Raw genomic sequence first — 26190 nt, 5'->3', positions numbered from 1 at the left:
CAGCCAGAGCCCCGGCCAGCACCCCTCGTGAGATGCTGAGCCTGAGCACCCAGCTCAGCTGTGCCTGGATTCCTGACCCGCAGACATTGTACGATAGGAACTAATAGAAATAGTGCAACTGCCCAGCATTATCACACTTTCAAAAATCCAAAAATGGGAAAGGAAAGAGCCTAACCAAAACTGAACGCCCAGTTTTACAGGTCTTTTCCAAAACTTCACAAAGCAAATTAAGTGTTTAAAGAATAAAGTGTTAATAAATAAAAGAAAAAGAAAAAAAGAAAGTATGTTAAAAAAAAAAAAAAGTAAGCATTAAGTATGAGGGTCCCGACTGTGGTTACATTTGGACATTTGGCAAAGAAAAGTTTCTAGACTGGACTATTTGGGGACTCCATTTGCTTAAGATTAGGTCCCATGAAATGTTACACTGAAAATCCAAAGTGGTTTTCTCCTAAGTAACCAAGAAGTGAAACTACGGCACAAAATGAAATACTGAACTGACCAGTTCAAGCATCTCCCTTGAGAGTTTGAGATTTACGCCTCATTCTACTGTCCAATCTCTGGATGAGTCGCAAGCCTGTCGCACGCACATCTTTCTGAAAGCATTCCTGCTTTTCATGCGTTCGTTCACACACTCCCTCATTCATTCGGTGACTGTGTGCCGCATGCCGACCCCGTGCCAGGCAGCCAGTGCCCGCCTGGGCCTTCTGTCCTCTCAAACTCCTCCAACACTATTCTACACAACACCCTCTGGAGCCCTTCCCCAGTCAAAGAGCAGCACTGTCGCATCCCCACTTCCAAATTAAAGGACAATGTGGGCAAGATCCTGATGAAAGTCTGATTCCAAGGTTTCAGAGACACAAAGCCAGTGTGGACCAGGCACTGGAGGATGGGCCCCAACGTGCTCCATGACCAGCCCCGGGGCCCTGCCCAGGCAGCATGTGCTAAAGGTCAGGTCTGTGGGGCCCAGGTGCTCAGGGGCCTCAGGAGGAGACTGGTCTGCACCTGTGGGGCTCAGGCGACCAGGACCCTGATGCTCCAGAGCCTTTGGAGCAGGCAGGTCCAGCTGAGGGGGCCGGGCAGTTTCAGGGCACCTCTGGATCCCGCTTCTGGACCCAACCCCCCTGGGGACCCAGCCTGGGGGCCCTTCACTCCTCACAGACCACCTTTGAGGTCTGGGTACCTCTCAGGGACTCATTCAAGAGTCGTGACCTCCCTAGGGACCTGTCCAAGTTCTGGCTCTTATCACGGTCCTAGCCCTCCCTCAGAGCCGGCCTTCTTCAGTCCTGCCCCAGCATCCAGCTTCCTACGTGACCTACCTGGGTCACCCTTGGAGCCCGCCACATGGCACGGTCCCAGGGTCCCGGCCTCCTGGGAAGGGAGGGCTGTCCCAGGGTCCCAGAGGTGCTCGCGGTGCTTCCAGAATCCTGGCCGTACCAAGGCCAATGTTGGTGTCCCAGTCCTCCCTAGTGGGTTTAGCCTCAAGTCCTGATCTTTCCACGAACCCGTCCTGGGGTCCAGACTGCCCCAGTGACCCATCCTAAGGTCCAGGCCCTCCTCAGTGACTTGTTTCAGTGTCCCAGCAGTTCCTGGGTCCTGCCGGGTCCTGAGGTCTGGCCCTGCTCGGTGACCTTCCTCAGGGTCCAGCTCTCTCCAATTCCTGCTGGGTCCTAGGGTTCCAACCCACCACCGTGACCTAGAGTGGGGTTGGACCCAACTCCATGACCCATAGCACGGTTGGGATCTCCTAGGTGATCTGTCTCAGGGTCCAGAGATTCCTAGTCCTTTTCTGGGGGATCCCGAAGTCCAGACCTTCTCGGTACCCGTTCTGGGGTCCGGTCCTCCCTGGTCCCTCCCCGAAGACTCGTCCCGGGATCGGGCCCTCCCTGGGGTCCCAGTCCCCGGTGGGTCCGGCCCGGGCCTGGGCCTGCCAAGCCGAGTCGGGGCTCCGCAGACCGGGCCGACGAGGGCACAGGGGCGCGGGCAGGGGTTCGGAGCCTTCCGGGCCCGGACACAGGCAGAGGCCGCGGCCTGTGGAGCGGGCGCCGCGGACCAGGCCGGGCGGGGCGCGGACTCACTGACCTGCCGTCTCGGCTGCGGGCGAGCGGGGCGCACGCGGGGGCCGCGCCGGGAGGGGGAGGGGGCGCCGCTCCCTCTGGGTCCCCCCCAAGAGCAGGAGAAAAAAACCCGTCCGGAGTTTAAAACAAAGAGGCGGAAATGCCCGAGTGGAGCCGAACGCAGAGTCGGGGGCGCCGTGCTTGGAGCATGCGCAGTGCCCATCCCGGCTCCCACCCGGCAACCAGGACCGGGGCGGGGCCTGGAGGGGCGGGGCCAGAGGCGGGGGAAAGGGCGTGGTCCAAGGGCGCGGGCGCGTCCGGGCTGGGCTCCGCCCAGGGACTTGGGGGAGGCAAGGGCGCGGGGGCGGGATCTAGGGCTGGGGCGTGGCAGAGAATGTGGGTGCAGGCGGGGGGCGTGGTCAGAGAGAGATTGGAGGACGGGCACTGCTCAGAGACCCTGCAGGGGGCAGGGCGCTAGAGACTTGTGAGGGGTCGGGAAGGCGGGGCCGGAGATTGTGCCGGGCCTGGCGGAGGCGTGGCGCGATCCCCGGTCCGGGGGCGGGGAGGGGCGTGGTCGGAGGGCGGGGTCGGTGGCCGCGGCGCTAGGCGGGGGCGGGGCTGACGGAACGCAGAGCCCTGCAGTCAGCTGGGCTCGAGCAGGGCTCTAGGACCAGGACTTTCCTCCGAGGGAGGCGGTCTCGTTCTTGCATTCCTATTCTTCCTGGGAACTAGCTCCTGGAAGGAGTAGGGTCGCCGCGGACAGAGATCGTCCTCCCTCCTGGACTCCCGGTCAGCCAGCAGCATGGCCGACTCCACAACCCATCCCTAGTCCACCTTTCTGCAGGCCCCGCCCTGGAGCTGTAAGCAGTGAAGGTGACGGTCCCGCCCCGCTGGGGTCCACACTGCGTAGGGGGCGCAGCGCGGGAATAACAGAGGAAAGTAAATGAGGTGTCCTGTGGGAAACAAGCCAGGTGGGGGAGGCTGTGGGTGTCCAGAGTTGGTTACGATAGAGGGTATAGCTCAGTGGTAGGGCATTTGACTGCAGAGTTGGTTACAGTAGAATGAGCGGGCACGGAAGGGATGCAGGGAGCAAGCCCTGCAAGTATAGGAGTTGGCAGAGGTTCACAGCGGGTCCAGACAGCCTCAGGCCCTGAGGTGGGTGTGTGTGTGAAGGGTACTTTCCAGAGACCAGCCTGAAAACCAGAGGGCACAGGGAGGCTGGAGATGAAGTCAGATGGCAGGGTCTCCGTGGAAGGCTGAACTGTGTCAGTGGGGGCAGGGCTGCATCAGAAGGCAGTGCTGGGGAGAGCCAGGGGCCTGCACCACGTGGTGCCGTGGAGGGCAGGCAAGGTGGGAGGAATGGGCAGCTGCTGACCATCTGAGGAGGGTGATGTTGCTAGGCCCCAAGCTGGGGCCATCGGGAGGCTGGGGGCTGTAGGTGTGCAGCGTGAGCTTGCAGTGTCTACAGATGATGGGACGGTCAAGGGAGGGAGTGAGGGATGGGGGGCCACCCCAGTTGATCCTCCTAGTGGAGAAATGCAGGAGTTCAGGAGGCGCAGGGGAGAAAGACCCAGATAAAACAGCCTGGGGAGGAGGAGCCTCCTCCCAGGGGTGAGTGATGTCCTTTCGGCTGCAGGAAGGATGAGGGCAGTGAGGCCCCTCTGGGGCCATGGCCAGTGGAGTGTGGATGCATCGTTGGAGTGAAAACAGATTGTTCAAAGGAGGAGGAGAAATACAGACAACTTTTCAAGGCAGTAGATGGAAGCCACAAAGGGAACGAGGCATGCCAGAGAAGAAGGCTGTTTTCTATCTGGGCTGGAGCCCTGGCAACGTCAGTGGCTTTGACTGGGTACACTGGGACAATGACCATGCCGTGTGAGCCCAGGCTCCCAGATCCAGGGGGGCAGCTGGCAGGACTTCACACTGGGGGGGGGGAGGGGGGCAGACCCTGATGCATGGTCTCTTCTAGCTGCTTCTGTTTCCTGGGCATTCAGATGACCCGGATTGGAAGTGGATGCCCAGGGGACAGCAGACCAGGAGCAGCCCTGGGCTGAGGGTAAGGTAACACCAGGCAGTCACCTGACAGCTGTCTGACACTGTGGCCACCTGTCTGCAAATGGGGGAGAGCCAGGAGCAAGTAGATGAGGCATGGCAACAGTTCCAAATTCGTCCCAGGCCCAGGGTCTCTTGCTGAGGGTGCAGACCAGACATCTGGGCTACCCACCCATTCTCCCTGGGGGACCTCATCGATTACTGCATCCCGGACCTTGACCCTGATTCTCTGGCTCCTGTGTCCAGCTGTGTGGCCACATCTCTAATGTCAGAATGTCAACTCCTGACCTTCCCATGGCCCTCGCTGCAGAGAAAGTGGACTCCTTCCCACCTGCTGAGCGGCAATCCTCCCTCCCACGCCCACACTTGCTGTCAGTAGACTCCTCAGAATCCACCACGGCTCCTCCACCCCACTCCCAAACTGGTCCAAGGCCCTGGATTCCCCCAGTTGGTGCATCACCTCCAGGCTGGCCTCCTGCTTCCTTCCTCGGGCCCCAAATCTATCCTCACCATGAAATAGTAAGTCTCACAACACGTTAGCGGAGGAATGTCCCTGCTCTGCCCAGAACCCTCCAGGGCTTCACTCAGAGCAAAAGCACAAGAGTCGGGGGTCACAGGGGGCCCAGGGACACCTGCGATGATGGAAATGCGTGTTGGGTGGATGGTGGTGATAAGCTCCTGGGTGTACATCTGGGTCAGAACTCACTGAAGCATACAGGTTACATTGTGTGATTACACCTCAATAGGGCAGAACAGAAAGAGGGAACCAAAAACCAGATATAAGCAGTGAGAGGAGACCCCCCACCCACCTGCCCACACCCCCTCCTTCCCCAGAGGCGTTGTCCTCCCTTCTCTGCCACTCAAGCACCCCCCCAGAGTGCCCGTCTTCTCTGCCTCCCCCAGGGCCATCCTCTCTGGTGGGCCATTCCAGGCTGCCCCCCTGAATAACCAAATGGAATAAAACGGGCTCTCTCGGCCACGTGCGTCTCTGCTCATCCTTTTAGCCCGACTCCTCAGAAGAGCTGTCTACACTCGCCCCCGCCCCAATTCCCCTTCCCGGGCTATCTCTTAACGGCTCAGCCTCCCCCGGTAAAACACTCTGGCCCAGGTCACCCCGGATGTCGTGGGCTGCGTCCACAGCCACCGTCACCTCCATGACCCCCTGCACTGCTCTCTCCTGGGAACGCTTTCCCCTCAGCCCATTCCCGTGTTCTGCCCTCTGACTGGCACCTTCTCAGCCCCTCAGCCATCCTCCTCTCCTGCCCCTACGGTCACTCCTGGCCAGCGAGCTCTTTGGCCGCATGGTTTTGAGCTCCGTCCAGGTGCTGGTGACCGCCAGCGTGTGTGCACCGAGGTGTCCCTCAGGGAACTGCAGACATTGCTCCCCCAGGCCCGGGGCAGACCGCTTCCTCATCTTCCCATCCCAGCCAGGGGCAGCGCCGTCTTCTCCGCTACTGGGGGCACACATCAGCACTCCTTCCTGATGCCCCCTCTCTCCGTTTTCCCACACCCAGTTTATGGGCAAATGCTGTCGGCTCTATCTTCAGACGCGCCGAGGTGCAGCCCAGGCTCTCCGCCTCTGCAGCTGCTGCCCCAGCCACAGCCTCTCCTGAACAGAGCAGCCGAGGAGCCAGCCCCTCGACACCTGGGTCAGAGTGCGCCAGGCCTTTGCTTAGCAGCCGGCAGCTGCTCCGAGTCCCCCAGGGCTGCCTCGAGCCTGCATCCTGCCCCACCTCTGGCCTGGCCTCTGTTGCTCTCCTGTCACTTCCTCCAGCCACATGGCCCCTCAACACTCCTGGACTTGCTGGGCCCTCGCGCCTCAGGGCCATGGCTGAGCTACTCTCAGGCTTTCCTGACCGCCCATGTGGCTCCCCCCACCCTCTGCCGGGTGCTCAGATGTCTCCCAAGGCCTCTCCTGACCAACCTGGCAACAAAACCCCAGCACTTGACAACCTACCCTCCTGTCGAGACTCTAGTCACATGTATTGTTGGTGGGGACAGAAGGGAGGTTGAGAGTATCCAGCGAGATTACATGGGTATTTATCCTCTGACCCCGCAATCCCCAAGGAAGAATTTAGGCCAAAGATACACTGGCAAGAATGCAAAGGCAGGAACAGGGCTAATAACGGAAATGGAATTTATACTAGAAAAAACTGGAACAGTCCACGTGGCATCAAGTGCGAGTAATTAACAAACCACTGAATCTCCACACAGGGGTTCTTGCAGCTGTATAAGAGCTTCAGACACCTGTATGTGCCATCAGGGGTCACCTCCAGGATGGTGGCCAGGGCCTGTCACTGAGACAAGCAGGACAAAAAAGGATAGTCAGCCTGCTACCATTAGCCCAGAATAGGGGGCTTACTGCATGTTTCACTTATTTGCCTGTATCAGAAATCCATGTGGATTCTGTGAAGGTGGTGGCAGTAGCAGGACTACTGCATGTGGACATTCCTAGGCTAGGAATCGAATTGGAGCTGCAGCTGCCTGCCTACACCACAGCCACAGCAATGCAGGATCCAAGCCGTGTCTGTGACCTACACCGCAGATCACGGCGATTCCAGATCCTTAACCCGCTGAGGGAGATCGGTGAAGGAACCAGCATCCTCATGGATCCTAGTCAAGTTCATCACCATTGAGCTGCAAAGGGAACACCTGAAACGTTTCTAAAAGAAATAATAAGACCTAAATGAATGGAAGGACATCTATGTTCATGGATGGGAGATGATATTGTTAAGATATCAACATTCCCCCAGGTGATCCGCAAGCCCTACCAAAACCCACGTGGCTTCTTTTTAGAAATCGGTAATGTGATCCTAAAATTTGTTTGGAAATCCAAGACGCAGAATAGGCAAAACCATCTTGGAAAAGAAGAACAAAATTGGGTGACTCCCATTTCCTGATTTCAAAACTTACCACAAAGCTTCAGCAATCAGGGCGGTGTGGTACTGGCATAAGGACAGACACAGAGATCAATGGAATAGAACTGAGAGTCCAGGAATAAGCCCTTACATTTACGATCAACTGATTTTCAGGAAGGATGCCAAGATAATTCATTGGAGAAAGGGCAGTCTCTTCAGAAAATGGTGCTGGGTTGCAAACAACACTCCATGGCAGATGATCAGAACTGTCTGACACAATTTGCTCTAGCAAAAAAGTCTAGCCTCCTCTGGTGTTCTCTCTGTGAGACAAGCCATTACGCAGACTTAAACAGTGCTCCCGCTGCTGCTGAAGTACAGAGGAGATATTCGCTGATTTAAGCTCATGAGGGGGAGAAGGCGAGTGTCTTGGGTACCACCCTCAACTGCTTGGCCTTCTGAGACTTCACCACTTCATCTTAATTTGACCCAGCAGCTAGTACCACGGATATTTTGGGGCATTCCATTCTTAGTTTGAGTTGCTCACCTATGAAATACAGTGGATGAATTTGGTTTGTGAATCCTCTTAGAATTATAGTTAACATTCTGTGTGTGGTTTTCTGAGGGGAGGGTTTCAAAGAAAAAGAGCAAGATTTGAAATGCGCATGACGGAGAGTAAGGTGTAAGATAAGCCATTGTACTAAAACTTTATTTCCATGTAGAAAAAACAAAGAAATGATGCTGTAAAATTGAATATTCACATGCAAAAGAATGACATTGGATTCCTAGCACACTCCAACTACAAAAATCAGCTCAAGTGCATCAAAGACCTAAATGTAGGAGCTCAAACTTTAAACTCTTAGAAAAAAATATAGATATAAATCTTGGATTAGGCATTGGTTTCTTAGGCCTGATACCCCAGGCACAAGCAACAAAAGCAAAAAATGGATAAACTGAATATCATCAAAATAAAAAAAAAATATGTATTTCAAAGGACACCATCAAGAGAGTGAAGAGACAACTCAAGGAATAGGAGGAAATTTTTTCAAATCATATTCTGATAAGAGACTTGTACCTGGAACACATAACGAATACGCAAGAATACAAACAATGCATAAACTTGTAACTCAACAAGAAAAGACAAACAATTAAAAGAGGAACAGATTATGTGAATAGATTTCTCTAAAGAAGAAATACAAATGGCCAATAAGCACATGAAAAGATGCTCAACATCATTAGCCATCAGGGAAAAGGAAATCAAAACCATGAAACACCACTTCACACCCACCACGACGGCTACAATAAAAAAGGCAGGCAAACACAAGTGCTGCCAAGGACGCAGAGAGATTGGAATCCTCAGGACTGTTGGTGGGAATGTAAAATGGTACAGCTGCTTTGGAAAACAGACTGGCAGTTCCTCAAAAAATTAAGTGTGAATTTAGCATGTGACCCAGCAGTTCCACTCCTGGGTACAGACCCCAGAGAAATGAAAACATGTCCACCCCAAACTGGCATACAGGTGGTGTCCATAGCAGCATTAATCTCAACAGCCCCAAGATGGAACAACCTAACATCCATCAACTGATGAATGGATTTTAAAAATGTGGTCCAGACAAAAAAAAAAGGAGTTCCCGTCGTGGCGCAGTGGTTAACGAATCCGACTAGGAACCATGAGGTTGCGGGTTCAGTCCCTGGCCTTGCTCAGTGGGTTAACGATCCGGCGTTGCCGTGAGCTGTGGTGTAGGTTGCAGACGTGGCTCGGATCCCGAGTTGCTGTGGCTCTGGCATAGGCCGGTGGCTACAGCTCCGATTCAACCCCTAGCCTGGGAACCTCCATATGCCGTGGGAGCGGCCCAAGAAATAGCAACAACAACAACAACAACAACAAAAGACAAAAAAATAAAAATAAAATAAAATTAAATTAAAAATGTGGTCCATCCCTACAATGAACTATTATTGGGCCATAAAAAGGGAGGAAGTACTAACACATGCACAAGCATGGATGAACCTTGAAAACATTATGCTCAGTGAGGGAAGACAGTCACAGAGAGCACACACTAGGAGTCTGTCGACAAGGAATGTCCAGAACCAGCAAATCTGAAGAGACAGAAAGCACATTAGCCATTGCCTGGGCCTGGAAGGCTGGGGGCGAATGGGGAGTGACCGCTAATGGGAACGGGGCTTCTTTTAGCGGCGCCAAAATGCTCTAGAATTGAACACAGTAATGGTCGCACACATTTGTAAATACACTCAAGTCTGTTGAATCACACTCATTAAAAGGGTGAATTACATGGCATGAGGGTTATATCTTAATAAGGCTGTTATTTAAAAAGCGAATTACAAAGTAAAGTACAAAATACTTAGAACGGATAAAAACGAGAGTGCTGTGTGTTTAGCTCCATGGTGAAAACATAAAACTAGATAACTAACTCGCACCATAAATGCGCACACACATACGTAAATGACCATCCTACACGATGCACAGAACAGTCAGGTGTCCATCTCGAAAGCGCATACATGAAAAATGAGGTCTCTATTTCATGCCATATACAACATGTTAGCTATTCAACAGACAGCTCGCACACACAAATAGATACCCAGTTCCAATATATACCAGGAGAAAATTGGTAGCTGTCTTGTACCATACACAAATTCTCATGCCACACAGTAGACAGAAAAATGAGATACTAATTTCAGCCATAGAGAGAAAAGGTGAGACACCACCGCACCCTTTAAACAAATACATTTGACATTCATGTCCCCCAGCACCCCCTGTTTATCTTCCATGTCGGAACACCACGCTCGAAGACTCATCTTGTGGTACCCACACGTGAGAATCCAGGCGCTCATCTCAACGCAGCATTTAAAAATAGATCCCAGTGGGAAGCTGTTCTCCACGAACCTCTCGAGGTCTGTTTCCGCCTGGTCCAGGGGCTCGGAGCAAGGTGCTCCCAGCTGAGTCACGAAGGTTTGTCACAGGGGCGTTCCGCGTAGACAGGCCTGTCCCCTCCGGGAGAGGCTGTGCTTGCAGGCCAGAGGAAAGCCGTTCTCCCTCTGGAAGGCAGGACGAGGATGTCCCCGGCAGGTCTGTATAAAATCAGAGTTTCCTACCTCAGGGTCCTTTTTCTGAAACCCACGCCCTGCCTGTGCAGGTGCCACGTGCCTCTGACTCGGGGCCTTGTGCTTCCTGCAGACACATGTGTGGGAGACGGTGCTGGTCACCCCGTGGGCTTGTGGGAGAATGACTTCTCCCCAGTGCCACCGACCACCTCAGGCCCTTCGTGATTTCTGAACTACAGGTAATTTACACACACACACACCCACACCCACACCCCCCCCCCACACACACACAGTACACACCAAAGAATGAGACACCCATTTTTTCCATTCAGGCAGAAAAATTAGGATATACACACAAAAGACAAAAGCCATCTCGCACCACACATACCAAACCCCACACAACCTTGCATAACACACTGCGAACACACGCTAGACACCCATCTCACATCACACACATAAAATAGATGGACATCAGGCCATGCAGGACATAACATATCCACACCCACGCACACACGTGTGTGTGCAGTACAACCTCACATCATGCATGTGCAAAAAGTTGCCTCTCTCATATACACACACAAGAGTAAGCAAACCAGCCCGTTTCTTTCGGCATGCTGGGCAGTTCTGAGAAGCATGGCTGGGTGGGACCACAGGCTCCTCAGGGGGAGGGGCAGCAAGCTGGGTTGCCGATTCTTGTTACCACGATGCTGAGGTGTCCGTGAGCCCAGCTACGCTGAGGGAGACAGAGGAACACGCAGGGTGGTCCTGAGGGCCTCTCTCTGGGGGGCCAACTGGACACAGGCCATGGGGGCCAGAGCGGTTCTTCATTTAAGTACGTGGGCCCATGTTCAGGCGCAGGCTTGCCAAGGGTTTGCACTGGACCGGTTCCCTGACTGGCCTCCCACGTGCATAACGAGGAAGCCACACTGTCCTTGTGAGGCAGCCTGAGAATCCAGATTCTGATTGACTTACTCAGTTCCTCGCCTCGGGCGGTATTGGGGTGTGGGCTTCAGCAGGGCTGGCAGGAGTGAAGACTCCCACCCTGGAAGGGGAGGCTGTGCTTCTGGAAGCAGACGGGTCCTGCCCCCTTGTGTGCTCTGGGAAGTGGGCCTCCTGGAGAACCCACCAGGCAGGCAGGGCCCAGACATGCAGGGGCTGCCACCCACCCCATGCATCTTCTGTCTGGCCAAGGCCACGTGCCAGCCCAACCTGCTCCAGGGATTCGGGACAGACTGGTTCCTGCCCTCACATAGCTGACATGCTCCTGAGAGAAGATAAAAACCAAGCAAACGCCAAACAAACAGGATGGGGCAACCTACCTTGTCAGCAGGCTTCTTCCCAGTGTCACTCTCTGAGAAGGGGTGTTGCCTCTGCTCCAGTTGTAGCAAAGAGACCCCTTGCGGGTGCCTGCAGATGAACAAGACGCAGTTTAAAGAAACACATCAGCCTGAAACGGCCTCAGTTAATGCTTGTGTGGGATAGGAGTACACCTTCCGTTAAGAAGAAAAGAAAAAAAGAAACTGAAATACAGATTTAGTCATAGTTATGCATGTTGAGTGTTATTTTAAACAAAACATTAAAGATAATTTTGTTGGTCTTTTTTTGGGCCGCACCCATGGCACGTGGAGGTTCCCAGGCTAGGGGTCGAGTCGGAGCTGTAACCAGCGGCCTACGCCACAGCCACAGCAATGCAGGATCTGAGCCGTGTCTGCGACCTACACGACAGCTCATGGCAACGCCAGACCCTTAACCCACTGAGCAAGGCCAGGGATCGAACCCGCAACCTCATGGTTCCTGGCTGGATTTGTTAACCACTGAGTCACGACGGGAACTCCCTAAAGATAATTTTTGAAAACAAAAAACACGGTTGACCACTAGAGGGTAGAAATCTTCAAGATGTGATGGCTCATAAGATGTGCAGATGAATTATGGGCTCAGGAAGACACTTCCGTGGATGCTGTTATACCTCGATTCGAATCCTGAACAGTGTAGATGCTTACATTGAAGATACTTGTCCAGAATTTAAACAAAACTGTTTCATTAAATGTGAGCAAAATAAGACATTGTTTCCTAATGAATGTACTTCCCACATTATGTAAGTTTTAAAAATTAAGCTTCTTATTTTTAGATAATTATAGGTTCTGGTGCAATTGTAAGAATTAATGCCAAGATTCCTTGTGCATTTTGCCCAGCTTCCCCTCAAAAAACTTCTTGCAAAACACAGATGTGCAGTAACACAGCCATAACGCAGATGCTGATACAATCCGCGGTCTTATTCAGACTTCGCCGGTTTCAGTTGTATTCACGTGTGGGAGTGTGTGTGTGCCTGACACCAGCGTGTCACGTGTGTAGGTCGGTGTGTCCACCCCTCCGTCCAGATACAGAATGTTTCCCCCACGGGCCCCTCCTGCTGCCTGTGTAAGTGCCTTCCTCCTGCTCCCCAAGCCCTAAACAGCTAAGTTGTTCTCCATTGCTAACATGTTATCTTTTCAAAAATGTTATACAAAGGGAATCACATAATATCTAAATTTTTGAGCTTGGCTTTAATTCTGCCCCCCCTCCCCCCGGCATACTAACCCAGTGATTCACCCAGGCCACTGGGTGTGTGAACGTCCGTTTCACCCCTAGTGGATGCCCTCCCTCACCACTGACGCCAGAAAAGACACCTGCGTTGTTTCCAGTTTGGGCCTATCACAAGTAAGTCTGCCGTGAACATTTGGGTACTGTTTGTGTGTGAACATAAAATTTCATTTCCCTGGGATAAATGTCTAAAAATGTAATTGCTAGGTCACATGACAAGCTCGTGTCAGTCTTATAAGAAACTGCCAATGTGTTCTACACAGTGACTGCAGCATTTTACATTCCTATTGGCCATGTACAACTGACCCAGAAACTGCCTCGCTGGCATTTGATGTCGCTGTTTTAATTTCTGCCATTCTGAAAGTTGTAATACTTACTGTGGTTTTAACTTGCCTTCCTATTGACAATGATGTTAGCCGTGGAGGGTCATCTGCCTTTTGTTTATTCTCGTCACTGAAATGTCCCTGCATATCTGCTGCCCGTTTTCTAACTGGACTTTTTTTTTTGCTGTTGAATTTTGAAGGCTCTTTATACATCATGCTGGTATACACACCAGCCTTTCGTTAGCTACATGGCTTGCAAATATTTCCTACCAGTCTGGTCTTCAGAAACCTTCTGATAGGAATTGTATTAAACCTATAGATCAATCTGGGAAGACCTAACATCTTTACTATGTTGAGTCCTCTGATCCATGAACATGGTATGTCTCTCCATTTCTTTTTAGGTCCTCATTGGTTTCTTTCATTACCATTGCATTATTTTTAGTATACAACTCTTGTGTATATTTTGCTAAGTTTATACCCAAGTATTTAATCTTCTTCAAAGTAATTGTAAATGGTATATGTGTTATCATTTTGGCTTCCACAAGCTCAGTGTTGGTGTATAGAAATGTCACTGATTGTTGTATGCTGCTCTTGTATTCAGCAACCTTGCTGAGGTGCCTAACTCACACGAGAGCCCTCTGGATGGGCAGGAGTCACAAAAGTGGAGACGAACAAGAGCCCAAGGCCAGCGACTGGTCCATTTACATTAGCCCTACCTAAGCAGCTACACAGGTGACCTCAGGAGGAGTAATACTGGGTGAGTGGTGGAGAGTAGGTGTCCAGTGGACCTTGGGGTAGGGAGGAAGCTGGGCAGGAGGAAGCTGTCCACAGGGGAGCTCTTGCGGGAAACACGGCACCTCCCTCCTCCCTGCCTTCAGCCACAGCTGTCTCCATCTTAAACAGAAACCTATGTCTCCTTGCTCTCCCCAGCTGTTTTCTCAGCCGTAACCAGCAGAGAATAGCCAGGTGGGGAGGCTGCCTGCCTCCCCTCTGGCCGAAGGTTCTGTGCTCTGGCACAGCCCTCTCTCCCTGGGTGGGACTCTGCCAGCATCACTGCTGGCCACTCTCCCGAGGTCCTGCTTCCCTGCAGGGCTGAGCCTACTGACTAGTAGGGATTGAGGCTCTTTGCAAATTGACTCCAGCCTCCTCTTCCAGGCTGGCCTCCTGCTGCTCCCTGTAACTCGTTCGTTCAGACCTTAGGAATTGGGGGGTGGGGTGGAGGAGGGGTTCTCTCCATAAGCCCTTTCATGAAGTGCGGACCTTCTGCGAGACGGTATCTTCGCGGGGCCCTCTCCTGCACCCATCCGCGTGGGCGTGTCCATTGCAGGGACGGCTTTGGCCCCTGCGAGGGGATTTTGTCCTTGTTTCTGCCACAGACTTCCGTCCTGGCCGGCCGGTAGGGTCCAACTTCTTAACTCCTCCCGTTTCCGCCTGGCGGCCTGGTGACCCGGGCCCCCGGGGCGGGGACTGACCCCACCCCTCCTGCGGGGGAGGTCCCAGCCCGCGCTCTTTTCCAAGAGCCGGCGGCCCAGGAGCGGTGGCGATGGCGGGGCTGGCGGGGGACAACCCGGGGGCCGCCGGGCCCCTCACCTTGAGCGCGCTGAGGGGCTACCGCGCCTACGCACGCCGCTGGGTCTTCCTGCTGGTGATCAGCCTGCTGAGCTGCTCCAACGCCATGGTACCGGGCGCGGGGGTCGCGGGTCGGGGTCGCGGACGGGGTCGTTAGCTGAGGCCAGGACCCCGCTGAGCCCCGCGCCCGAGTCTGCGCACTACTCGCCCCCTCCGGGGACAGGGTTCACCCAGGGCGCCCGCCTCTCCAGAGAAGCAGCCAGTGAGAGCCCTGCCGGTTCCGGGGTCCCCGCTCTCCCAACCTGCTCCTCCCCCAGACTCATCCCTGGGGTCCCCTTCGCTTGCCCAGCCCATCACCCCCAGCGGAGCTCAGCCGGTGAACCTTTTCGGTCCCCCGGCCCTGGCGGGGCCAGCCTCTCGTGCTGGGACGGGCGTCCTCAGGCACAACCCGCACGTGAGCCCCGAGTGGCCGCCTGCTCGTGCGTCAGGCTGCAGTGCTGCCCCTCACAGGACCCCCTCTGCTGGCCTCCCTAATGCGGACCCCAGGGACTGGTTGGGCCGCGCTTGGCGGCCACTTAATGGTGGAATGCGAAGCTGCAGTTGGCCTCAGGACCCGGAGCTCAAGAAAGCCCGGGCAGTCAGGGACAGTCAGGCAGCAGAGATCTGGGAGGAGGAGGAGCCGGTAGGCAGGGGCAGCCCCGGGAGGCCCCCTCTGAGAGGTCCTCAGGCCCAGCCACTCTTGGATGCTGGCCTTGCTGGACTGGGAGTGGAGGGCCAGCGCCCCGCTGGGACAGGCGGCATCTGCAGCCTGGGCCTGGGGTCTACCCTGACTCCGGAAACCTCTTTTCTCTGCAGGACACGGCTGGCCCCTGTGTCTGGATGCCTGGAAACCAGAACTGGGTCTGGGTGCATTGGTCTGAGGAGGCAGAGCAGGGTCCCCCCCCACCCCCCTGGTGCCCACCCCTAGTTGCTGTGATGAGTCTGAGAGCAGATAGGCTTTGGGGGGACCCTGAGAAGTTCCTGCTACATTTCTCTTGCTCACAAGTCATTATTAGCAGTCAGGAATCGCACCAGGAGTCATCACGACCCCTGCCGTGGTCACGACAGGGAGTGCTGGCCACCAGGTGTGCCCTGACCAAGTCCACTTAACCCCTTTCTTAGGCGGCCTGCAGCCTGATTCTCGGCGGCTCGGGTTCTGAGAGGGCAGCGTGAAGGGCAGGTGGGGCAGTGCTGGGAAGAGGTCTGGGTGGCCCCAGTGTGGGTCTGGGGGAGAGCACCTGGTGGCTGTCAGCATTCTCATAGGGACATGAGGGGGCACCTGGCAGGGCTGGGAACAGATGGAAAGGAAATCTTGATTAGTGGGGACAAACAGTCTTCCCCACATTGTCTGGTATGTTTTATTTTTACTTATTTATTATTATTTTTTTTAGGGCTGCATTCGCAGCATATGGAGGGTCCCAGGCTAGGGGGTCCCTTCAGAGCTACAGCTGCCAGCCTACATCAGAGCCACAGCAACACAGGATCTGAGCCACTTCTGTCACCTACACCACAGTTCATGGCAACACCAAATCCTTAACCCCCTGAGTGAGGCCAGGGATCGAACCCGAAACCTCATGGTTCCTAGTCCGATGCGTTTCCGCTGTGCCATGACAGGAATGCCTGCCTGATGTCTCTGCCTGGCTGGCCACAAGCTCTGGGGAGGGACCAGCAGGCACGTGGCTGGCGAGGGTTGGGCGTGGCTCAGCAGTCAGGCATGGGAGCAGACCCCAGGCTTTCTCACTGCTGGGTCAGGCTGGGCAGGAAGCAGCTGGGCCTGCGTTGAGCTCTTGCTGAACCTGGGAGGTCTGTCCTGGAAAAAAGGAAGAAAAGGCAGCTGTTGCCCAAGCTTGCTGTCATGTGAGGCCTTGTGGTCAGAGCTCTCTTTGGGTCAGAAAGCCTGGATTTTGCTGCTTTCTGCATGGAGGTTGTGGCCGGGTGCAGGCTCCTGAGTTCCCAGGTCCTCTGAGAGCTGGAGCGATCTGGGGCTTAGATTTGTGGCACCCTGCCTCCGGGCCCAGCCTGGCCTGCCCACGCCCCCTGCGGTAAGCCGCGGTGAACCCCTCCCCTCTTCTTGGCCTCCTATCCGTCAGGGACTAGCAGTGTCTCACTTCCTCCAGGAAGCCTTCCCCGTTGACCCAGCTGTTTCCTGAAGGTCTGCAGGGTTAAGGAAGGGTCGCACCACTTGGCAGCGCCCATGCCTGGAAAATGTCTCCTGCTTCAGAGAGGGTCTCACTTCCCAAACATGTGGGTCTCCTGGAGGGAAGGTTGGGCTGGCCTCAGGCAGGGCTGGCATAAAATGCAAGTGTTTCTACCTGGGATTCCATCACCAAGTTTGCAGACAGGCCGAGGTGCCCTTTGTACACCGCCCCCTCCCCCCATGAAAGCAGTCCTTCTGCTGTCCCTTCCACTTGGCCCACCATGCCTCTGCCCTCGTCCACCTGGGTGTCCACCACAGGCACTGGGTGTCCCCTCGAATGTGCTGCTCTGCCTGGTCTTCCTCGCAAACTACACACCCATGTGACTGGGCTCTACCGGCTCCCCTGCCCTGACCCTGGCCCACTGTCTGTGCTCCAGCTCCGTGCAGCACCCAGTAAGCCCCCTTCACGCACAGTGCCCCCCACACAGTGGACGCCTCGTCCGCTGACAGCCCCCGGACCTTCTCCCTGGAGGGCCAGTCCTGCTGGGGCTCGCTGTCCTGCAGGCTCCAGCCAGGCTGTCAGCCTGCCCCCAGGACCACGCGGGCAATGGTCCACTGGTCCATGTCCTGGGCGCACCATGAGCCCTCCACCGGTCCTTCCCTCTGGGGTGACCGGCGAGCACCCTGGCCCTCACAGGACTGCTGGGCCCTTTGTCTCCCTCCGACCTGCCAGCCCAGCACAGGATGGCAGGCAGCTGTGGTGGCTCTGGTGCCTGCCTCCTGGGCTGATGCCGCCGTGTATCCCACAGCTGTGGCTCAGCTTTGCACCCGTGGCTGACACGATCGCCCAGCACTTTGGCCTCTCCACCGAGCAGATCAACTGGCTCTCACTGGTCTACCTTGTGGCATCCATCCCGTTCGGCGTGGTGGCCGTCTGGGTTCTGGACTCCGTTGGGCTCCGCTGGGCAGTGAGTCAGACCCCCTACCAAGGCCCGAGTGTGGCCTCAAGAGATCCGGGGCCCCAGGCAGAGCCACTGGGCGGTGGGTGGAGGTTGGGTGCCGGGAGGGGGTCTGGGCGGGCGGGCAGTTCTTCCGACTCCGCCCTTGCAGATCCTCCTAAGCGCATGGCTGAACTTTGCGGGGAGTGTGATCCGCTCCCTGCCCTGCATGCTGACCAGCATCCACGACCCCTTTGCCTTCCTCCTGGGGGGGCAGAGCCTCTGCGCCCTGGCCCAGACTCTGGTCATCTTCTCTCCAGCCAAGCTGGCCGCTCTGTGGTTCCCTGAGCACCAGCGAGCCACAGCCAACATGATTGGCACCATGTGTGAGTCCCGGGGGCGGGAGCCCACGTCTCCAGCGCGGTGCGTGGCCCTGGCCCCGGCCCCTCTGGGAGCGGGCGGGGCTCCTCTGTGGGCTGGGACCAGCCTGCCACGCCGAGCTGACGCATGTCCCCTCCATCCAGCAAACCCTCTGGGCCTCCTGGTGGCCAACCTGCTGTCTCCCGCTCTGGTGAAGAAGGAGGAGGACATTCCCGTGATGGTGAGGGACTCACAGGTGCACGTGTGTGCCTGTGTGGTACGCGCACCGTGTGGCTGGAATTTGGTGCGTCCTTGGGTGAGTGTGGCTGTGTGTGTGTGCGTGTGTGTGTTAGTGCATGTGCACCCATGTGTGCAGGTGTGGTGGGCAGTGAGTCCACACCCATCCCTGTGAGTGTGCACTTGCCACTCTCGGTACTCACGTGGGTGCGTGCACTCTGTGCCCGTGAGGGTTCCACCTGTGCGAGTTGTGAGCACCTTCCCAGGGTCAGGCCTGACCCCAGGGGCCGGGAGCTGGCCTGGTTTCCTTGGCCGGGACAGAGCTCCACGGAGGTGAAAGGCTGGTTGGAGCAGGAGGAGGCATTTGGGGGACAGGGAGGGATCAAGGGGCCAGCAGAGAAGGGCCCTCAGATGCAAGGTTGAGGGGTGAGGGCGGCAGCCAGATGCCAGTGTGTCTGCTGAGCTAGGGGAGGGCGGAGGGAAGGGTCAGCCCGGGGCAGGCAGTTGGCGTCGGCGGGATGGACACCTGGGGAAGTGACTCAGTCTGTGAAGAATGCGTCAGGGAGTGAAGGGTGTGCCCGGAGTGTCCAGGGCTTTGATCAGGTGGAGGCGCAGGGCGGGCTCAGTGTGGAGGGGGTGGGGGTGTGAGGGGCTTCCAGCAGGATGCATGTTGGGGTTGCTCACAGAGGTGGGAGGGGGCCCAGGTGGCACTTGGATGGCTGAGGGTGGCGCAAGGCCATCGCAGTTGCAGTCTTCTTTGGGTGGTATTTTGAAAGCCGGGCTTCCAAATGCAGCAAAGCCGAGCAGGCCCAGCGCAAGCCCTGGGGCTTGCTGACACACACTCGGCGCTGACAGGTGGGTGGGCTCCAGAGCAGCAGGTGTGAGGCACCCATGCGTGTGCGCATGTGTCTTTGGGGGGGCCTCACTAGTGCTCTGCGCATGCGTGCACACATGTGCATTCACGCATGCCCTCTCCACAGCTGGGCATCTACACCATTCCTGCTGGCCTCGCCTTCTTGCTGGCCACGGCATGCCTCTGGGAGAGCGCGCCCCCCACCCCCCCCTCTGCTGGAGCTGCCCATTCCACCTCTGAGAAGTTCCTCGACGGCCTGAAGCTGGTCAGTGCTGTGCGTGCTTCGTGCCCCCAGGGCTGGGGGAGGCCAAGGAGGGGAGGGCGGCCGCCCCCTGGACCTTTGCGTGTACCGTGGGGCTCCGGGCTGAGCAACCCCTCCCCTTCAGCTGGCAAGGAACAAGGCCTACATCATCCTGGCCGTGTGCTTTGGGGGCGGCATTGGCATCTTCTCCAGCTTCTCGGCCCTCCTGGAGCAGGTCCTCTGTGTGAACGGCTATTCCGATGTGAGTGCTGGCCTACCCTCGTGCCTGCCCGTGCAAGGATAGAGCTTCGGGGGCTGTCACCCCGCAGGCTGCGTGCCTCCACTGCTCTTCTGCATGCAGCTGTGGAGTTGCCTGGGACCTCCGGGAGCTGCACTTCCACACTTGGTTGGGGGACCTTCTGTCCTGGGTGCGATTGAGACGCCATGTGAGAATCTGTCTGCAGGCAGTGGGAAGGGGTGGTGACCGAGCCCAAGTGTGTTTTGCTTGGGTTTTGTGTGGCCCTTTTCCCCTGCCCCCCTGCAGCCCGAGGGCCCTTCGATAGTTGGAAGCATCTCTGGCCATGCCCTCCACTGTCTGGCATCAGCCCTGGGCGTGGGGTTCAGGCCCTGCATGTTCCCAGTTCTTTGGGGTGACAGCCCCCGAGGGGTGTCTGCAACAGCCAGGCCGTTGCTCTCTGGCAGTCGTCCCTCTAGAGTTCTTGGGTGGGGGTGACCCGGGGAAGTGGACCCTCCAAGGGAGGACCTCCCTTCCCCAGCCAACGGTGTGGCAGCGCCTCCTGTGTCCTCCCGCTGGGCCTCGGGCACTGCTAGGTGACCCTGCAAGGGCTCCCTGGTGACAGCGTACCCCCTAAGGATGACTGCTTCCTCCTTGGGCCCCGGCGATGGGGTGCCCCACCTCCTTTTCCCCTCCAGGAATTTGCGGGCCTCTGCGGGGCTCTCTTCATTGTGTTTGGGGTCCTGGGGGCCCTGGCTCTTGGCCTGTACGTGGACCGAACCAAGCATTTCACGGGAGCCATCAAGATCGGCCTGTGCCTGACATCTCTGGTCTGTGTGGCCTTTGCCCTGGTGAGAGTCCCCTTAAGCGGAGACTACCTTGCAGGGGTGAAAGTGGGGTGTCCCAGAGTGGGGCGGCTGGCAGGTTGGGCCCAGGCGCTGCCTCTTGGGGTGGTCCCTGAGTGGTCCACCAGCTGCAGGACTGGGCTAGGTCTGGGTGTCCAGGGCTGCGGCTCATCTGACTGTTGCCCATCCGTCTCGGCCACGCTCTGCCCCTAGGTGTCCCAGCTGCAGGGACAGACCGTTGCGCTGGCTGCCATCTGCTCGCTGTTTGGGTTCTTTGGCTTCGCGGTGGCTCCTGTCGCCATGGAGCTGGCTGTGGAGTGCTCTTTCCCTGTGGGTGAAGGTGCAGCCGCAGGCCTGCTCTTCGTGCTGGGGTGAGTCCATCTCCCACTGCTTCCCTGGGGGCCCGGAGACCCTCCCCTCGCCCCGCCCCAGGCCGCACAGCAGGTAACCTGGCAAGAGGCTGCCTGTTCTGAGCGCCTGCTGTGTGCGGGCCGGGGCCAGACGCTGGGGCTCAGGCTGGGCAGCGAGCAGTGCCCGGCCAGGGCTGAGAGCCCTTGGCTGTGCAGGCAGGCCGAGGGTGTGCTCATCATGATGCTGCTGGCTGCCCTGACCGTGCGCCGCGCAGAGCCGTCCTTCTCCACCTGCCAGGACGGCCAGGACCCACTGGACTGGAAGGGTGAGTGCTGCAGCCTGTGGGGCCCTGAGGGCGGAGGCCAGGAGGCCACTCCCCACCCACGGGCTGGACCTCCACTGTCCTTAGAGGGCGTATGCAGGACATCCACAGGAGGTCGGGGTGGGGCTGGAGGGCGATAGCAGAACCCGCGCGCCCTGTAGTGGGAGCAACCCTGAGGCCCTGATGAAAGCGCAACCTCTGACCCCCCCCATGGGAGTGGTTTTGAAATGAGATCAGGGAACGAGACAGAGAGAGAAAGACGGAGATGGCATCAGAGAGATAGGACTGGGGTTGACCCCAGACAGGGGCAGTGCCGGTGACCTTGGGGCTCAGAGCTCACAGCCCCGGGGCAAACCCACCTTTGGGGCCTGTTGGGGCTGGGATGGAGTCTGTCCCTGGGGTCCCCCTGAGGCATGGTTTTCAGGGTCTGCGGGGCTCTGCCAGCGCCGTGCCCCCTGCACCCGGGTGGGGAGCTCTGGCGTGTGGCGGAGCCTTGGGCTGAGCTGGACTGTGTCTCCCCAGTGTCCATGCTGCTGATGGCCGGCCTGTGCGTCCTCTTCAGCTGCCTCATGGTGCTCTTCTTCCACACCCCGTACCGGCGCCTGCAGGCTGAGGCTGACGCAAACCCCTCCATCCAGGAGGACACGTGCCCGGCAACCTCAGACCCCTCGGACCACGCGCCTCACCCAGCAGCCACCCTCTGAGGCTCTGTCCGGGCAGCCCCAGCCCCAGCCCCAGCCCCAGCCCCAGCACGGATGCCGCAGGAAGTCGAAGCAGCTCTTTCCTGGAGCCAATGCTCCTGCCCCGGGCTCCCTCTTCCAGAGAGCCCACAGAGACATCGCAGGGGCCTGCAGAGGGCCAGAGGCCAGGGAGCAGTTAGCGTGTCCAGAAGGGGGCCTGGGAATGTGAAGGGGCGGCCAGCAGAGGCAGGATGGCCCATTGGACACCCTGTGGCTATTAGCAAGAAGAGCTGCCGCCGTGTAGACAAGAGGCCACTGACAAGTTGGGATGTGCCCGTAGCCAGGCCAGACCTTGGTGGTGGCGCAGGGGCTGTGATGGGGAGGCCGGCCTGGCATGAGGGGCACAGGCTGGGGGAAACTGGGTGGGTTGGGGATCCCGAGGGTCCCGGATGGCTGAGTCTGGAGTGGACAGGTGTGGGGCAGGCCTGCCTCGAAGGAGCCCATCCCAGAGCCACTCTCCAGCTCTTCTGACCACTGAATGACCAGACACCCAGCCGGTGCTAGCACAGGCTGGGCTGGAGGGGAGGCCAGGGGTGGGCCCCAGGAGACACCTACTCCCCCAGCAGAGACACTCACAGGCAGGTTTGTGGATTCACATTTATTGAACTGACCACAGCCTGGTGGGGGTGCCCCTCACTCCTTCTCCTCCCCATGGGTGAGCATGTAGCTCAAAGCCTTGTAGTCCAGGTTTCCTGCAGCATCAACGGTGGAGAACTGGAACATCTGGTCAACCTAGGAGTTTGGCAGTGGAGTGTGGGGCCCAGGCAGGAGTGGGAGGGAGTGGGAGTGTCCCCAAGGCCACAGCTAGCGGGCGAATTACATGCACTGGCTATAATTGCAGGGCTCCAGGCTGTCTTGTTTCTGTGCCTGGGGGGAAGGAAGGTGGGGGAGAGACCCTGCAGAACAAGGGGTGGGGCCAGGGCAGGTGTTCCCCTCCTGGACACTGGGTGTCCCACCCATCCCATGCTACAGCCTCTGGGGGCTGGGGTGCATCTTCCTCCTGCCCCCCCCCCCCGAGCCCTGAGGGCCATGCTTGGGCTTCACAGAGGGACTTGGGGAAGGAGGGGGCGAGGGACCAAACCTCATTGGCAGTCATCTCGTCGGCCTGGGACATGAGCAGCCGCCTGATGCTGAGGATGGGAGGGAGGAGCTGAACTAGGCTGCTCTGGAGAAGGGATCAGCCCCCGACCGGAAGGGTGGCCCCAGGGGAGCCCTGTGATGGGTCCTCGTGGGGGGACAGGGCTGCCCCAAGGTGTGTCTGCCCACTCTTCAATCCCACCCACTCAGTGCAGGTACCTCTCGGGAGCCTGGCCTTGGGCGAGTCCTGGGTGCTGGGGGGCAGCTCCAGGGGCCTTTCCTGACTCACACACCCCTAGGGGGCAAGTGCCTGGTATAGCAAATATGCCCCTTCATGCTGTTTGGCCAAAGTGGTCCCCAAAGGGGCCAAAGACCCAGTGATGGTCCGAGTGGCGGTGACCACTGGCCCTGCGTGGATAGGACTGGTGTCGCCCTCAGCAGCCTCAGGGCTCGGGTCCTGGGCAGGCCAAGCAAGGCCCGAGAGCTGGGGTTGGGAGTAGGCTCGGCCTCCCTCCTACCCTGGTATTGCCTGGGCACCTGCGGCCACACTCACTAGTCCTTGTGGATGCTGCCTTTGCCGTCCGGGTCCAGCATCTTGAAAGCGTTGAGAGTGGTCTCCTCTGCATCCGTGCCTGCCCACAGGAGGCTTTGAGACCCAGGCATCTGGGCTCTGTGCCCTCCCCCTGAATGGCCCCCTGCTCTAACCACCAGGGAGACCCTCAGCTCCTACCCTGGCGGGGGTGGGGTGGGGAACTGTTCCCCTAGGTCCCACCAGGCCCAGAGCTGGGCAAGTGCTCAGTGAGCGACAAAGAAGAGACGGGGCTGGGCTGAATGTCAGCTCACCAGCCCTGGGGGCCACCTGCCACATCTGAGACAGATGTGGGTCTCAGAATGCCAGGTTCTGGAGCTTTCTCAAGAGACCTCAAAATTCACGTTTTTAAGTGAGGTGTCTGGATGTCTGGGTGTCAGGAGCCAAGCAGATGCACATGCGCTGTAGCTGACATCTGCGGGCTGGCCCATCGCTCACCGCTCAGCTTCTCCCCAAACATGTTCAGGAACATGTTGAAATTGATGGGCCCGGAGGCCTCCTTGAGCATGGCGTCCAGCTCGTCGTCCTTGACATTGGTTTTGCCTATCTTGGAATGAGGGAGAGTCCCTGGGCAGGAATGTCACCGGCCCTGGATGCCTTGTGGTTGAGGCAGGTGCCCCACGGGGTCATTCTCCAGGCTACCCCAGAACAAAGCGGGGGAGGCTGGAGGGAGGGAGGGAGGTGAGCCAGTGCAGGGATCCTGGGCCCAGGCATGGTGAGGGCAGCTTCTCAGAGTCAACAGAAGCCAAACCCCAGCCCCGGAGGTGGGCTGAGCTGGGAAGAGGAGCCCGCCGCCGGGAACGTCTGTGATCTGCTTACCTGGGCATGAGGGGGCCTGGAGGGAAGGCAAGTCTGTGTGCACCTGCCCTGGTAGAAAGCAGCCTGGCATCCCCAGCTCCAAGGACAGCTGTCCTCAGATGGGGAGTGGAGGGAGGGCCGTGGGCTGGGCTGTGCCACCCCGGAGGGACCAACCTTGGGCTCTTCAGAGGAGCACAAGCAGCCCTCCCTGCTGTCTCTCAGCTCCCTGCCTGGGCCGCCCCACTGTGTCTGGAGGTGGGAGGGCAAGCCTCCCTTTGCAGAGGCATCAGCTCCTCCCTAGAGCCCTGGTCCCACCTCCCTCTCTGGGATGCCCAGGCCTGGGTTGCACTGCCCACCTGGTGGGGCCCTCTGCCCACTCTGATCAAGCTGGAGGGGAATTTCTCCCCAGCAGAGGCCTGGCGCATCTCCTCTTGGCCAGTGGGCAGTCAGATCAGGCTTCGGGGCCAGAGGCAGAGGGAGGCTCTCTGGGATTGGAGGACACTCCTGGGGGGGGGGGGGGGCTGAGGCAGAGTTCTCCCCAGGGCACGTACCCAGGGAAGTGTAGGTGTCTTTCAGATCCTCCTTGTCAATGAAGCCATCTCGGTTCTGATCCATTAGTGTGAATGCCTGGAACCAAGGCCAGGGTCACTGGGCTGTCGGCCCGGCTGCACTGAATGAGGACAGGTGCCCCCGCATTGGCTCTGGATCCAGAATCATGCAGGGTCTTGTCACCTGCATTATGACTCCCAGGGGTCCCCTTGGGCAGGAGCTTCAGGGTGGAGGGTTCCTGGTCCCGAGTAGAACCTCACCTCCTTGAACTCCTGGATCTGGGTCTGCTCAAAGTTGGAGAAGACATTGGATGACGCCCTCTGGGCCCGCAGGGCACCCCCTTCCTTCTTCTTGGTCTTCCTGCTGGCCTGAGATGAGAACGCCAAGGCTGAGGGCCCCCCCAGCCTGCCTGAGGGTCTCCTCGGGGGCACCCAGGCATTTGGGAAACAATGCAGAGGTAAAGTGGATGGAGGCACTTGGGGCTCCAGGGGGCTCCCAAGCCCAGGTCTCTGGGCTGGAGCAGCTGCAAATGCTTGGCATGGTCAGAGGACTCCTTGAGGAGCACTGTGCCCCGGGTTCATCCTGAACTATGTCCTGCTCTTTCTGCCATCCAGCAAGGAGGACCAGGAGCAAACGAACCACGCAGATGGCCAGCGAGTGGATAGGCTCGTTCTGAGAGTCCCACTGGGGCGAAGCCCAGGACTCCCATCTCCCAGCCCCAGCTGTCACCAAGGCTGTCAAAGGGTGTAGATCTGCTCCCACCCTCAGCACATGCATACTCTCATATATGTGCACAAAGTCAACACACTCAGACAAAACTCACGCATGTGAGGTGCCCACAGCCACGCATGCACATCATGTACAAACACACACACAAGTGTGCACACAGCACACTCACCATGCCTGGATCTGCCTGGTGGGATGGTCTGTGCCCTCCGTGCCCATGACACCTGTCTTAAGCTCCTACCCAGTCCCCCAGGACAGCTCAGACTCCAGCCACCACTCCCTACAAGGGCAGGATCAAGGCTCCCCCAGGGACAACTGCAGAGTGAGCTTCGACAGCCAGCAGTGAGTCAGCTGCCCCATCCTTCCCCGCCCAACAGGCCCCCAGCCTCGAAGGCATTTCCTCACCTGCCCCTCACCCTGGAGCCTTTGCTCTTGTAGATTCTGTGCATCGCCAGGGCCACCTGCATGTGGGCCAATGGCCTGAAGCTGCAGAAGCCAGAGGAAGGGACAAGGTCCCCAGGTTTGCTGTGAAAGGCCCTGGTGGCCAGTTACCAAGTGTTCTCCAGGCATGTTCTGTGTGCCCTCACCTTCCGCCTTGGTGGCAGAGATGTCCCAAGCCCTGACTCCAGCCCTGGGGCCACTCTTCCTGTCCCCTGGCAG

At 57.7% G+C, this 26190-nt stretch overlaps 3 protein-coding genes, 1 long non-coding RNA gene and 1 other non-coding gene across 28 annotated transcripts in view; 2 read left to right on the top strand and 3 right to left on the bottom strand.

The window, feature by feature from the left end:
* The window catches only part of PCGF3 (polycomb group ring finger 3), a 41816-nt gene extending 39574 nt beyond the window's left edge, over nucleotides 1–2242 (bottom strand). For all 19 annotated transcript variants that reach the window (XR_014811994.1, XR_014811991.1, XR_014811997.1 and 16 more), the window contains exon 1: nucleotides 2080–2242. The gene's annotated coding sequence lies outside the window, so the exon portion shown is untranslated. The remainder of the gene's footprint in view (nucleotides 1–2079) is intronic.
* Nucleotides 2243–7201: 4959 nt separating this feature from the next.
* On the top strand, nucleotides 7202–7318 carry LOC146400271 (small nucleolar RNA SNORA28). Its single transcript, XR_014814192.1, has one exon. It is a non-coding gene; the product is annotated as a small nucleolar RNA SNORA28 (small nucleolar RNA).
* A 336-nt stretch (nucleotides 7319–7654) lies between these two features.
* On the bottom strand, nucleotides 7655–14705 carry LOC146400270 (uncharacterized). The gene is made up of 3 exons (XR_014811988.1): nucleotides 14185–14705; nucleotides 11341–11428; nucleotides 7655–10048 (listed from the first exon to the last, which is right to left on the bottom strand). It is a non-coding gene; the product is annotated as an uncharacterized LOC146400270 (long non-coding RNA).
* SLC49A3 (solute carrier family 49 member 3) lies at nucleotides 14417–22626 on the top strand. 6 transcript variants are annotated; one of them, XM_084971145.1, is made up of 10 exons: nucleotides 14417–14602; nucleotides 17479–17637; nucleotides 17780–17993; nucleotides 18132–18271; nucleotides 19185–19322; nucleotides 19444–19560; nucleotides 20232–20384; nucleotides 20592–20749; nucleotides 20945–21054; nucleotides 21574–22626. In XM_084971145.1, exons 1-10 carry the CDS (start codon nucleotides 14468–14470, stop codon nucleotides 21753–21755), a joined length of 1506 nt encoding a protein of 501 aa, XP_084827271.1. In that variant the 5' UTR covers nucleotides 14417–14467; the 3' UTR covers nucleotides 21756–22626. The 6 variants fall into 6 exon arrangements, with proteins under 6 accessions (XP_084827271.1, XP_020956474.1, XP_084827270.1 ...); XM_021100815.2 differs by having other exon boundaries at nucleotides 18132–18283; XM_084971144.1 differs by having other exon boundaries at nucleotides 15349–17637; nucleotides 18132–18208.
* Nucleotides 22375–25734, bottom strand: MYL5 (myosin light chain 5). Its single transcript, XM_021100822.2, has 7 exons — nucleotides 25703–25734; nucleotides 25065–25172; nucleotides 24807–24882; nucleotides 23896–24000; nucleotides 23422–23500; nucleotides 22873–22921; nucleotides 22375–22523 (listed from the first exon to the last, which is right to left on the bottom strand). The coding sequence occupies exons 1-7, from the start codon at nucleotides 25703–25705 to the stop codon at nucleotides 22425–22427; spliced, it is 519 nt and encodes a 172-aa protein (XP_020956481.2). The 5' UTR covers nucleotides 25706–25734; the 3' UTR covers nucleotides 22375–22424.
* Between the last annotated feature and the right edge of the window lie 456 nt (nucleotides 25735–26190).

Source organism: Sus scrofa, chromosome 8 (genome assembly GCF_054392235.1).
Source record: "Sus scrofa isolate SSC_HxYL_T2T_F1_AM1 chromosome 8, Sscrofa_HxYL_maternal_Yorkshire_Landrace_v2.0, whole genome shotgun sequence".
NCBI classification, from domain to species: Eukaryota; Metazoa; Chordata; class Mammalia; order Artiodactyla; family Suidae; genus Sus; species Sus scrofa.
The sequence above is the reverse complement of the archived record's forward strand: the minus strand, read 5'-3'. Positions and strand labels throughout refer to the sequence as shown.